The sequence below is a fragment of the Oncorhynchus kisutch genome, unplaced genomic scaffold (assembly GCF_002021735.2).
Source record: "Oncorhynchus kisutch isolate 150728-3 unplaced genomic scaffold, Okis_V2 scaffold3973, whole genome shotgun sequence".
Classification (NCBI taxonomy): Eukaryota; Metazoa; Chordata; class Actinopteri; order Salmoniformes; family Salmonidae; genus Oncorhynchus; species Oncorhynchus kisutch.
In genome coordinates, this window is record NW_022265918.1 from 45,089 (window position 1) to 59,069 (window position 13,981).

Here is a 13,981-nt window from a genome sequence, read left to right on the forward strand (position 1 = left end):
CTATTGTTTTACTAGATCTTTACTGTGTCATTCTGTCAGTCTATTGTTTTACTAGATCTGTACTGTGTCTAGATGCTGTCAGCACCACTTCCGCAGGTCAGATTGTTCCATGTGAACATAATGAAGGTGGTTTTGTCGTCTCTAGGTCTACATCCAGCACATGCGTTCTAAGGAGACGGAGACCCCCAGGAAGCTGCGTCTGGTCAGGAAGGGAAACGAGCCACACTGCTTCACACGATGCTTCCACGGCTGGGGCGCCTTCAAGACTGCGCTCGCGTAGACACGTCCACGGTCTTTAGGACAAAGCTGTGTCTGTTGGCTTTATCATATCAGCGTTTTACCTGCTTGATACCCCTCTCCCCCGTCACCCTTCCTGCCTCCCCTCTCCTCCTCCCTCACCTCTGTTCCCCTCTCCTCCCCGTTCCCCTCTCCCCCACCTCTGTTCCCCTCTCCTCCCCGTTCCCCTCTCCTCCCCGTTCCCCTCTCCCTCACCTCTGTTCCCCTCTCCTTCCCGTTTCCCTCTCCTCCTCCCTCACCTCTGTTCCCCTCACCTCTCCGTTCCCCTCTCCCCCTCCCTCACCTCTGTTCACCTCTCCGTTCCCCTCTCCTCCTCCCTCACCTCTGTTCCCCTCTCCTCCCCGTTCCCCTCTCCCACTCCCACCTCTGTTCCCCTCTCCTCCCCGTTCCAACGACGTGGCTGTTCTGACATCCCAGACACAGAGAGGAATCTGTATTTCTGTTTTGCGTTTCAGTGATTGGTCCGGGCCTTGCCGTAATACCAGATATAGATATTTACTGCACTGCAGCAGCTCAACGTGCGCACGCCTGGCTGTAATTGTGCACGCTGTCACTTGCACACACTATTTATGGATTTTATATGAGAATAAAGTTTCACAGGATCTGCTGTCTGTCTGCTACCTGGTCTGTCTGCTACCTGGTCTGTCTGCTACCTGGTCTGTCTGCTACCTGGTCTGTCTGCTACCTGGTCTGTCTGCTACCTGGTCTCAAGTTGACTTTACTTTTCATTTTTCTAGGTCATTTACATCTATTCAACCTGTTGTGCCGGGGGGAAAAATCCGATTTTTCAGGGGTATTGCAGTTACTAATGTTTTGTCCACTCAGTGTAAATGACTTGTTTTAACCTTCTGATCGCTGGATACTGGAGACCAGTCGTCATGGAGACCAGTCGTGTATTTAACCACAGCGCTGTAATGCGCTTCAACAAAACTGCAGAAAAAAACGATCCGGTAAAACCGTGAAATACACCGGCAACTCCCACTTGAGCAGCTGCCAAACTGAATAGAGAGCGATGATGCACTTGAACAAATAATATCCAGTAATTCATGAAATGATTATAACACGTTACTCTGACCCATACGTTATAGAAAGGCTGGTATAGACGTCATTACACGGCTTAATGTGCTTCCTCTAAACGCCGTCACGGCCGTGTGGTTGTTGCTGAGGATCATTAACAGATGTAGATAACTACATTCTTCTGGCGCGCAGACTAAGACGGAGTCGTATGATCCCGACGCAACAGTTGGCCATGTCGTCAAACAGGTCCATGTGTCGTAAAGTGATTCGTTCGGTTCCACACGGTGTCTTGTCTGTTTGCGACGCTTTAATCTCTCCGTAACAGGAAAACCCAGCAGTTCCCAGGCTAAAGCCACAACACTGAATTAACATCACAGGTTTAGTTATAATGCCTGTATAAAAAACATCTCCTTAACCACATATCACCATGGTTAATGCAGGCACTATTCTCCCTATTACAATTCACTAATCTTCCGACATTACTTTAACTTGAACTGAATGTGGTCATTTTCAGATTGAATCAAACCATCGTTTCCTTTATTTTATGCGTAAAGGTTGTTATATACTCATACATTTATTCAGAGAACACAAGAGCGCTTTACGTGACTAAAGAAGGCACGTCTGAATGACATCTTTAACTAGGCAAGTCAGTAAAGAACATTCTTATTTACAACGACGGCCAAACCCTGACGATGCTGTGCCAATTGTGCGCCGCCTTATGGGACTCCCAATCACGGCCAGATGTGATGCAGCCTGGATTCAAACCAGGTACTGCAGTGGCGCCTCTTGCACTGATATGAAGTGTCTCAGACCACTGCGCTACTCGGGAGCCGCATTTTGTTACATTACAGCCTTGCCGATTAACATTTTTTAAAATCTATTTTAGAGCAATCTACCATTCCAGTGTTGAATTGCTATATTGTAATTACTTCGCCACCATGGCCTATTTATTTCCTTAATTTGCACTCACTGTATGTAGACTTTTTGTTTTACTGTGTTATAATAGTGAAGACAAAACTATGAAATAACACACATGGAATCATGCAGTAAGCAAAAGTAGCCACCCTTTGCTTCGACAGCTTTGCACACTCTTGGCATTATCTCAACAAGCTTCATGAAGTTGTCACCTGGAATGCTAGTCACTTCAATTAACAGGTGTGCCTTGTTAAAATCAATCCTGTCTCTTAATTTGTTTGAGCCAATCAGTTGTGTTGTGACAAGGTTGGGGGGGGGGGTGTACAGAAGACAGCCCTATTTGGTAAAAGACCAAGTCCATATTATGGCAAGAACAGCTCAAATAAGCAACAAGAAATGACAGTCCATCATTACTTTAAGTCATAAAGGTCAGTCAATACGGAAAATGTCAAGAACTTTGAAACCCTGAAATGAGTAGGTGTGTCCAAACTGTTGACTGGTACAATAAATATTCAGACCCTTTTGCTACGAGACTCAAAATTGATCTTAGGTGCCTCCTGTTTCCATGAATCATCCTTGAGATGTTTCTACAACTTGATTGGAGTCCACATGTGGTAAATTCAATTGGTTGGACTTGATTTGTAAAGGCACACACCTGTCTATATAAGGTCCCACAGTTGACAGCGCACGTCAGAGCAAAAACCAAGCCATGAGGTCGAAGGAATTGTCTGTAGAGCTCCGAGACAGGATTGTGTCGAGGCACAGATCTGGGGAAGGGTACCAAAACATTTCTGCAGCATTGAAGGTCCCCAAGAACCCAGTGGCCTCCATCATTCTGAAATGGAAGAAGATTGGAACCACCAAGACTCTTCCTGCTGGCCACTGCCATTTAAAAAGGGCAAATCACCTTGAAGTCAAACTAAATAATTAAATAATTAGCCCAGTTTCTCCTGTAGACTACGGTCAGGGTGAGGAACCATCTAACATCCCAGTTTCTCCTTTAGACTACGGTTAGGGTGAGGAACCATCTAACATCCCAGTTTCTCCTGGCCTGTAAACTACGGTCAGGATGGGGAACCATCTAACATCCCAGTTTCTCCTGGCCTGTAGACTACAGTCAGGATGAGGAACCATCTAACATCCCAGTTTCTCCTGTAGACTACGGTCAGGATGAGGAATCATCTAACATCCCAGTTTCTCCTGGCCTGTAGACTACAGTCAGGATGAGGAATCATCTAACATCCCAGTTTCTCCTGGCCTGTAGACTACAGTCAGGATGAGGAACCATCTAACATCAGGATGAGGAATCATCTAACATCCCAGTTTCTCCTGGCCTGTAGACTACGGTCAGGATGAGGAACCATCTAACATCAGGATGAGGAATCATCTAACATCCCAGTTTCTCCTGGCCTGTAGACTACGGTCAGGATGAGGAACCATCTAACATCAGGATCAGGAATCATCTAACATCCCAGTTTCTCCTGGCCTGTAGACTACGGTCAGGATGAGGAACCATCTAACATCAGGATGAGGAATCATCTAACATCCCAGTTTCTCCTGGCCTGTAGACTACGGTCAGGATGAGGAACCATCTAACATCAGGATCAGGAATCATCTAACATCCCAGTTTCTCCTGGCCTGTAGACTAAGGTCAGGGTGAGGAACCATCTAACATCCCAGTTTCTCCTGGCCTGTAGACTACGGTCAGGATGAGGAACCATCTAACATCCCAGTTTCTCCTGGCCTGTAGACTACAGTCAGGATGAGGAACCATCTAACATCCCAGAATGGCCCGTCGTTAGACAGGAGGTCCAGACAGACAGACGGAGACAGACAGACATGAAGCCACCAGACAGACAGACAGACATGAAGCCACCAGACAGACAGACAGACATGAAGCCACCAGACAGACAGACATGAAGCCACCAGACAGACAGACCGACAGACAGACATGAAGCCACCAGACAGACAGACAGACATGAAGCCACCAGACAGACAGACAGACAGACAGACAGACATGAAGCCACCAGACAGACAGACATGAAGCCACCAGACAGACAGACATGAAGCCACCAGACAGACAGACAGACAGACAGACAGACAGACATGAAGCCACCAGACAGACAGACATGAAGCCACCAGACAGACAGACAGACAGACATGAAGCCACCAGACAGACAGACAGACATGAAGCCACCAGACAGACAGACAGACAGACATGAAGCCACCAGACAGACAGACCGACAGACAGACATGAAGCCACCAGACAGACAGACAGACATGAAGCCACCAGACAGACAGACAGACAGACAGACATGAAGCCACCAGACAGACAGACATGAAGCCACCAGACAGACAGACATGAAGCCACCAGACAGACAGACATGAAGCCACCAGACAGACAGACAGACAGACATGAAGCCACCAGACAGACAGACAGACATGAAGCCACCAGACAGACAGACAGACAGACATGAAGCCACCAGACAGACAGACATGAAGCCACCAGACAGACAGACATGAAGCCACCAGACAGACAGACAGGCAGACATGAAGCCACCAGACAGACAGACATGAAGCCACCAGACAGACAGACATGAAGCCACCAGACAGACAGACAGACAGACAGACATGAAGCCACCAGACAGACAGACAGACAGACATGAAGCCACCAGACAGACAGACAGACAGACATGAAGCCACCAGACAGACAGACAGACAGACAGACAGACATGAAGCCACCAGACAGACAGACATGAAGCCACCAGACAGACAGACAGACATGAAGCCACCAGACAGACAGACAGACATGAAGCCACCAGACAGACAGGTGTTTAGGAGTAAATACTTTATTAACATTCTCCTTCAGCACCACTAGAGGATCAGAACTCTACAGGAAACAGAGACTCTGGTCCTGGTTCCCATGGCTACGAGTGGTTAGTGAGTGAGGCAGGCGGAGACCTCCTCTACAGTCCTTAATGAGGTCCCTTTAACACAGAGGTCCCCTGACCCAACCACAGAATACTGCTTAGCGTTAACTATGGTGACAGGTTCTCTGATCGTTTGGTAGAACCTCGTCTCCTCTGGGTCCCAACCTAAAGATATTTTACACTGTAAAAGTTTTTAAAAAAGGTTAAAATAATTGTTGACTTGTGATAGGGTCCTCCTCTGTTACCCAGAACACACTGCTTCACCCAGACAGCGTCCCAACAGTCTAAAGTAGCTCGTCTTCTCCTCCTTCTGATCTGAAAGACCTGGTCACCTGAAACCGAATTCCCTCATCATATATTCTTTATACCGTTTTCCTGCGCAGACGAAGGAGAGGTGAGGAGACGAGAGGAAGCATCTTCAGACTATTGAGATTCAGCCGGCCTGAATTCCTTCCATTATTAAAACAATTCAGTTAGCGCTCTTGACAGATAACCTTTAGCTCTAGACAGACATTTGGCTCTAGACAGCTCTTGACAGGTAGCTAACCGTTAGCCCTAGACAGACAATTAGCAAACCGTTAGCTCTAGACAGACAGTTGGCTCTTGACAGGTAGCAGTTAGCTAACCGTTAGCTCTTGACAGGTAGCAGTTAGCTAACCGTTAGCTCTTGACAGGTAGCAGTTAGCTAATCGTTAGCCCTTGACAGGTAGCAGTTAACTAACCGTTAGCTCTAGACAGACAGTTGGCTAACCGTTAGCTCTAGACAGACAGTTGGCTCTTGACAGCTCGACAGGTAGCAGTTAGCTAACCGTTAGCCCTAGACAGACAGTTAGCTAACCGTTAGCTCTAGACAGACAGTTAGCTAACCGTTAGCTCTAGACAGACAGTTAGCTAACCGTTAGCTCTAGACAGACAGTTAGCTCTAGACAGTTCTTGACAGGTAGCTAACCGTTAGCTCTTGACAGGTAGCAGTTAGCTAACCGTTAGCTCTTGACAGGTAGCAGTTAGCTAATCATTAGCCCTTGACAGGTAGCAGTTAACTAACCGTTAGCTCTAGACAGACAGTTAGCTAACCGTTAGCTCTAGACAGACAGTTAGATCTAGACAGGTAGCTAACCGTTAGCTCTTGACAGGTAGCAGTTAGCTAAACCGTTAGCTCTTGACAGGTAGCAGTTAGCTAATCGTTAGCCCTTGACAGGTAGCAGTTAACTAACCGTTAGCTCTAGACAGACAGTTGGCTAACTGTTAGCTCTAGACAGACAGTTGGCTCTAGACAGCTCTTGACAGGTAGCAGTTAGCTAACCGTTAGCTCTAGACAGACGGTTGGCTCTAGACAGCTCTTGACAGGTAGCAGTTAGCTAACCGTTAGCCCTAGACAGACAGTTAGCTAACCGTTAGCTCTAGACAGACCGTTAGCTCTAGACAGACAGTTAGCTAACCGTTAGCTCTAGACAGACAGTTAGCTAACCGTTAGCTCTAGACAGACAGTTAGATCTAGACAGGTAGCTAACCGTTAGCTCTTGACAGGTAGCAGTTAGCTAACCGTTAGCTCTTGACAGGTAGCAGTTAGCTAACCGTTAGCTCTTGACAGGTAGCAGTTAGCTAACCGTTAGCCCTTGACAGGTAGCAGTTAGCTAACCGTTAGCCCTTGACAGGTACCAGTTAACTAACCGTTAGCTCTAGACAGAGAGTTAGCTAACCGTTAGCTCTAGACAGTTAACTAACCGTTAGCTCTAGACAGAGAGTTAGCTAACCATTAGCTCTAGACAGAGAGTTAGCTAACCGTTAGCTCTAGACAGTTAGCTAACCGTTAGCTCTAGACAGAGAGTTAGCTAACCGTTAGCTCTAGACAGTTAGCTAACCGTTTAGCTCTAGACAGTTAGCTAACCGTTTAGCACTAGACAGTTAGCTAACCGTTAGCTCTAGACAGTTAGCTCTAGACAGACAGTTAGCTTAGCGCTCCAGACTACCTAGAATATAAAATAGCATTTATCAGACGTATAGAAAACATAGTGTATCTATAGCAACATCCTCAATAGAAAAGCCTTCGTGGTTCCTTCATGTTAATAACATGTCATACTGGGGAAAGGTAATACTGTGTTAGGCATCTCTCTACTCAACATTAACTTATACCTTCATCCCTCCATGTTCACAGTTGAAGGGCTGAGAGATGGAGGGAGGGATAGAGGAGGGATGAAGTAGGGATAGAGGAGGGATGAAGTAGGGATAGAGGAGGGATGAAGGAGGGATAGAGGAGGGATGAAGGAGGGATAGAGGAGGGATGAAGGAGGGATAGAGGAGGGATGAAGTAGGGATAGAGGAGGGATGAAGGAGGGATAGAGGAGGGATGAAGGAGGGATAGAGGAGGGATGAAGTAGGGATAGATGAAGTAGGGATAGAGGGAGGGAGGGATGGATGAAGGAGGGATAGAGGAGGGATGAAGGAGGGATAGAGGAGGGATAGAGGAGGGATGAAGTAGGGATAGAGGGAGGGAGGGATGGATGAAGTAGGGATGAAGGAGGGATAGAGGAGGGATGAAGGAGGGATAGAGGAGGGATAGAGAGAGGGATGAAGGAGGGATGAAGGAGGGATAGAGGAGGGATAGAGAGAGGGATGAAGGAGGGAAGGAGGGATGAAGGGATGAGGGATGGATGAAGTAAGGATAGAGGAGGGATGAAGTAAGGATAGAGGAGGGATGAAGTAGGGATGAAGGAGGGATGAAGGGATGGACAAAGTAAGGATAGAGGAGGGATGAAGTAGGGAGGGAGGGATGGATGAAGTAGGGAGGGAGGGATGAAGTAGGGAGGGAGGAAGGGATGGATGAAGTAGGGATGGAGTAAGGATAGAGGGATGAAGAGGAGGGATGAAGAGGAGGGATGAAGTAGGGAGGGAGGGATGGATGAAGTAGGGAGGGAGGGATGAAGTAGGGAGGGAGGAAGGGATGGATGAAGTAGGGAGGGAGGGATGAAGTAGGGAGGGAGGGATGGAGGAGGGATGAAGGGATGGATGAAGTAGGGATGGAGGAGGGATGAAGTAAGGATAGAGGGATGAAGAGGAGGGATGAAGTAAGGATAGAGGAGGGAGTAAGAGGAGGGATGAAGAGGAGGTCCATCTCAACATGTTGACCAGGTGTAGTGTGTTAGTGGTTAGATAACAGTTCATCATGACGTTCTTCAGTCCTGTCCTCAGTAGCCGAAGTGGTCACATGGTCAGTCCAACAACCCCAGGACTGGAAGGCCGTGATGGGGGGATGAGAGGAGGAGGAGTGGCAGGTAGCATCACATGATGTCTGTCTGTAGTCCAGATCCTCCCACAACACAGACAGACCTGGTGGACAGACAGACAGAAATCTATAGTAAGTCTGGAACAGAGCAGGTTTCACTCCTCAACACAGACAGACCTGGTGGAAGGACAGACATCAACACACTTGGCCTTCTAGCATCTCTGGGATGGAAATGGAATGGGCACATGATGTGTCCACCAGAGGGCAACAGACTAGATATTTAAGGAAGAGAGAAGAGAGCTAGAGAGGGGGAGAGAGGAGAGAGGGGAGAGGAGAGCTAGAGAGGAGAGCTAGAGAGGGGGGAGAAAGAAGAGTGGGGGGAGAGAGGAGAGCAAGAGAGGGGGAGAGAGGGGAGCTAGAGAGGGGAGAGGAGAGCTAGAGAGGGGGGGAGCTAGAGAGGGGGGAGAGCAAGAGAGGGGGGAGAGAGGAGAGCTAGAGAGGGGAGAGAGAGGGGGGAGAGAGGAGAGCAAGAGAGGGGGGAGAGAGGGGAGAACAAGAGAGGGGTGAGAGAGGAGAGCAAGAGAGGGGGGAGAGAGGGGAGAACAAGAGAGGGGTGAGAGAGGAGAGCTAGAGAGGGGGGAGAGAAGAGCTAGATAGGGGTGGGAGAGAAGAGCTAGAGAGGGGTGGGAGAGAAGAGCTAGAGAGGGGTGGGAGAGAAGAGCTAGAGAGGGGTGAGGAGAGAGCTGATGGTCAGGGGGCCGGAACATAATTACAGTTGGGGTATAATGAGGAGTACCCTGGGGTAGGGGGGTATAATGAGGAGAACCCTGGGGTAGGGGTATAATGAGGAGAACCCTGGGGTAGGGGTTATAATGAGGAGAACCCTGGGGTAGGGGGTATAATGAGGAGAACCCTGGGTATAATGAAAAGAACCCTGGGTATAATGAGGAGAACCCTGGGGTAGGGGGTATAATGAGGAGAACCCTGGGGTAGGGGGTATAACGAGGAGAACCCTGGGTATAATGAGGAGAACCCTGGGGTAGGGGGGTATAAAGAGGAGAACCCTGGGGTAGGGGGGTATAATGAGGAGAACCCTGGGGTAGGGGGTATAACGAGGAGAACCCTGGGTATAATGAGGAGAACCCTGGGATAAGGGGTATAATGAGGGTAGGGGGTATAATGAGGAGAACCCTGGGGTATGGGGGTATAATGAGGAGAACCCTGGGGTATGGGGGTAAATGAGGAGAACCCTGGGGTATGTGGGTATAATGAGGAGAACCCTGGGGTAGGGGGTATAACGAGGAGAACCCTGGGGTAGGGGGTATAACGAGGAGAACCCTGGGGTAAGGGGTATAACGAGGGGAACCCTGGGGTAGGGGGGTATAACGAGGGGAACCCTGGGGTAGGGGGGTATAACGAGGGGAACCCTGGGGTAGGGGGGTATAACGAGGAGAACCCTGGGGTAGGGGGTATAACGAAGGGAACCCTGGGGTAGGGGGGTATAACGAGGGGAACCCTGGGGTAGGGGGGTATAACGAGGGGAACCCTGGGGTAGGGGGGTATAACGAGGGGAACCCTGGGGTAGGGAGGTATAACGAGGGGAACCCTGGGGTAGGGGGGTATAATGTGTGTGTATAACGTGTATAGTGGTGTGTGTCCTTACCTGGTCAGGTGATCAGGACTCCTAGAGAGCATCCGTCCTCCTCTGTGATGTTCCTCAAGTTATTCTCTACCTCGTCCACGGAACTACACACACACACACACACACACACACACACACACACACACACACACACGTGAATAAAATGACCATGTATTTGTGCTAACGTGTCTGAGTGTGTCCCTGCCCATTTTCCAACAACCTAGGGGTCCATACTTCCAAATATTAGAAGTTTACGTTTAAGCATCAGCCAATTAAAATCATTGACACAGACGCATGTGATCAAAGGCTACATGCTAGCTGTTCCCATTACATAACCAGGCACATTTAGCCCTACGCTAGCTGTTCCCATTACATAACCAGGCACATTTAGCACTACGCTAGCTGTTCCCATTACATAACCAGGCACATTTAGCCCTACACTAGCTGTTCCCATTACATAACCAGGCACATTTAGCCCTATGCTAGCTGGTCCCATTACATAACCAGGCACATTTAGCCCTACGCTAGCTGTTCCCATTACATAACCTGGCACATTTAGCCCTATGCGAACCTCACCAGGTGGCCGTGATTACATCCACACTAGAGACAGACCAGGCCTTAGTCAAGGATGATCTGGTTATAACACTAGAGACAGACCAGGCCTTAGTCAAGGATGATGCTGTTATGACACTAGAGACAGACCAGGCCTTAGTCAATGATGATCTGGTTATAACACTAGAAACAGACCAGGCCTTAGTCAAGGATGATGCTATTATAACACTAGAGACAGACCAGGCCTTAGTCAAGGATGATGCTGTTATAACACTAGAGACAGACCAGGCCTTAGTCAAGGATGATGCGGTTATGACACTAGAGACAGACCAGGCCTTAGTCAATGATGATCTGGTTATAACACTAGAGACAGACCAGGCCTTAGTCAAGGATGATGCTGTTATAACACTAGAGACAGACCAGGCCTTAGTCAAGGATGATGCTGTTATAACACTAGAGACAGACCAGGCCTTAGTCAAGGATGATGCTGTTATAACAGTAGAGACAGACCAGGCCTTAGTCAAGGATGATGCTGTTATGACACTAGAGACAGACCAGGCCTTAGTCAAGGATGATGCTGTTATAACACTAGAGACAGACCAGGCCTTAGTCAAGGATGATCTGGTTATAAACACTAGAGACAGACCAGGCCTTAGTCAAGGATGATCTGGTTATAACACTAGAGACAGACCAGGCCTTAGTCAAGGATGATCTGGTTATAACACTAGAGACAGACCAGGCCTTAGTCAAGGATGATCTGGTTATAACACTAGAGACAGACCAGGCCTTAGTCAAGGATGATGCTCTTATGACACTAGAGACAGACCAGGCCTTAGACAAGGATGATGCTGTTATAACACTAGAGACAGACCAGGCCTTAGTCAAGGATGATGCTGTTATAACACTAGAGACAGACCAGGCCTTAGTCAAGGATGATGCTGTTATAACACTAGAGACAGACCAGGCCTTAGTCAATGATGATCTGGTTATAACACTAGAGACAGACCAGGCCTTAGTTAAGGATGATGCTGTTATAACACTAGAAACAGACCAGGCCTTAGTCAAAGATGATCTGGTTATAACACTAGAGACAGACCAGGCCTTAGTCAAGGATGATGCTGTTAAATGACTAACATGTTAATGTAACTGAGTCTCTGGATAAGAACGTCTGTTAAATGACTAACATGTTAATGTAACTGAGTCTCTGGATAAGAACGTCTGTTAAATGACTAACATGTTAATGTAACTGAGTCTCTGGATAAGAACGTCTGTTAAATGACTAACATGTTAATGTAACTGAGTCTCTGGATAAGAACGTCTGTTAAATGACTAACATGTTAATGTAACTGAGTCTCTGGATAAGAACGTCTGTTAAATGACTAACATGTTAATGTAACTGAGTCTCTGGATAAGAACGTCTGTTAAATGACTAACATGTTAATGTAACTAAGTCTCTGGATAAGAACGTCTGTTAAATGACTAACATGTTAAATGACTAACATGTTAATGTAACTGAGTCTCTGGATAAGAACGTCTGTTAAATGACTAACATGTTAATGTAACTGAGTCTCTGGATAAGAACGTCTGTTAAATGACTAACATGTTAATGTAACTGAGTCTCTGGATAAGAACGTCTGTTAAATGACTAACATGTTAATGTAACGGAGTCTCTGGATAAGAACGTCTGTTAAATGACTAACATGTTAATGTAACTGAGTCTCTGGATAAGAACGTCTGTTAAATGACTAACATGTTAATGTAACTGAGTCTCTGGATAAGAACGTCTGTTAAATGACTACATGTTAATGTAACTGAGTCTCTGGATAAGAACGTCTGTTAAATGACTAACATGTTAATGTAACTGAGTCTCTGGATAAGAACGTCTGTTAAAATGACTAACATGTTAATGTAACTGAGTCTCTGGATAAGAACGTCTGTTAAATGACTAACATGTTAATGTAACTGAGTCTCTGGATAAGACGTCTGTTAAATGACTAACATGTTAATGTAACTGAGTCTCTGGATAAGAACGTCTGTTAAATGACTAACATGTTAATGTAACTGAGTCTCTCTGGATAAGAACGTCTGTTAAATGACTAACATGTTAATGTAACTGAGTCTCTCTGGATAAGAACGTCTGTTAAATGACTAACATGTTAATGTAACTGAGTCTCTCTGGATAAGAACGTCTGTTAAATGACTAACATGTCAATGTAACGGAGTCTCTGGATAAGAACGTCTGTTAAATGACTAACATGTTAATGTAACTGAGTCTCTCTGGATAAGAACATCTGTTAAATGACTAACATGTTAATGTAACTGAGTCTCTCTGGATAAGAACGTCTGTTAAATGACTAACATGTTAATGTAACTGAGTCTCTGGATAAGAACGTCTGTTAAATGACTAACATGTTAATGTAACTAAGTCTCTGGATAAGAACGTCTGTTAAATGACTAACATGTTAATGTAACTGAGTCTCTGGATAAGAACGTCTGTTAAATGACTAACATGTTAATGTAACTGAGTCTCTGGATAAGAACGTCTGTTAAATGACTAACATGTTAATGTAACTGAGTCTCTCTGGAAAAGAACGTCTGTTAAATGACTAACATGTTAATGTAACTTAGTCTCTCTGGATAAGAACGTCTGTTAAATGACTAACATGTTAATGTAACTGAGTCTCTGGATAAGAACGTCTGTTAAATGACTAACATGTTAATGTAACTGAGTCTCTGGATAAGAACGTCTGTTAAATGACTAACATGTTAATGTAACTGAGTCTCTGGATAAGAACGTCTGTTAAATGACTAACATGTTAATGTAACTGAGTCTCTGGATAAGAACGTCTGTTAAATGACTAACATGTTAATGTAACTGAGTCTCTGGATAAGAACGTCTGTTAAATGACTAACATGTTAATGTAACTAAGTCTCTGGATAAGAACGTCTGTTAAATGACTAACATGTTAAATGACTAACATGTTAATGTAACTGAGTCTCTGGATAAGAACGTCTGTTTAAATGACTAACATGTTAATGTAACTGAGTCTCTGGATAAGAACGTCTGTTAAATGACTAACATGTTAATGTAACTGAGTCTCTGGATAAGAACGTCTGTTAAATGACTAACATGTTAATGTAACGGAGTCTCTGGATAAGAACGTCTGTTAAATGACTAACATGTTAATGTAACTGAGTCTCTGGATAAGAACGTCTGTTAAATGACTAACATGTTAATGTAACTGAGTCTCTGGATAAGAACGTCTGTTAAATGACTAACATGTTAATGTAACTGAGTCTCTGGATAAGAACGTCTGTTAAATGACTAACATGTTAATGTAACTGAGTCTCTGGATAAGAACGTCTGTTAAATGACTAACATGTTAATGTAACTGAGTCTCTGGA

General features: G+C 45.9%; 2 protein-coding genes across 4 annotated transcripts in view; one reads left to right on the forward strand and one right to left on the reverse strand.

Moving 5' to 3' along the window:
- LOC109887457 (protein flightless-1 homolog) overlaps nucleotides 1–904 on the forward strand; it is a gene marked incomplete at its 5' end in the record, with an annotated part of 45,774 nt that extends 44,870 nt beyond the window's left edge. The window contains 1 exon segment of the mRNA XM_031821428.1: nucleotides 146–904. Coding sequence (XP_031677288.1) covers nucleotides 146–280 — 135 coding nt within the window.
- A 7,259-nt stretch (nucleotides 905–8,163) lies between these two features.
- The window catches only part of LOC109887162 (lethal(2) giant larvae protein homolog 1), an 85,815-nt gene continuing 79,997 nt past the window's right edge, over nucleotides 8,164–13,981 (reverse strand). For 2 of the 3 annotated variants that reach the window (XR_004209458.1, XM_031821430.1), the window contains 2 exons: nucleotides 10,046–10,128; nucleotides 8,164–8,486 (listed from right to left, as the gene is read on the reverse strand). Coding sequence is in view for 2 of the 3 variants with exons in the window: in XM_031821430.1 (XP_031677290.1) it covers nucleotides 10,050–10,128 (79 nt within the window). In the remaining variant the exon portion in view is untranslated. Of the gene's footprint in view, nucleotides 8,487–8,543; nucleotides 8,560–10,045; nucleotides 10,129–13,981 lie in introns of those variants that run through there. The other variant, XM_031821431.1, reaches the window with a different exon arrangement.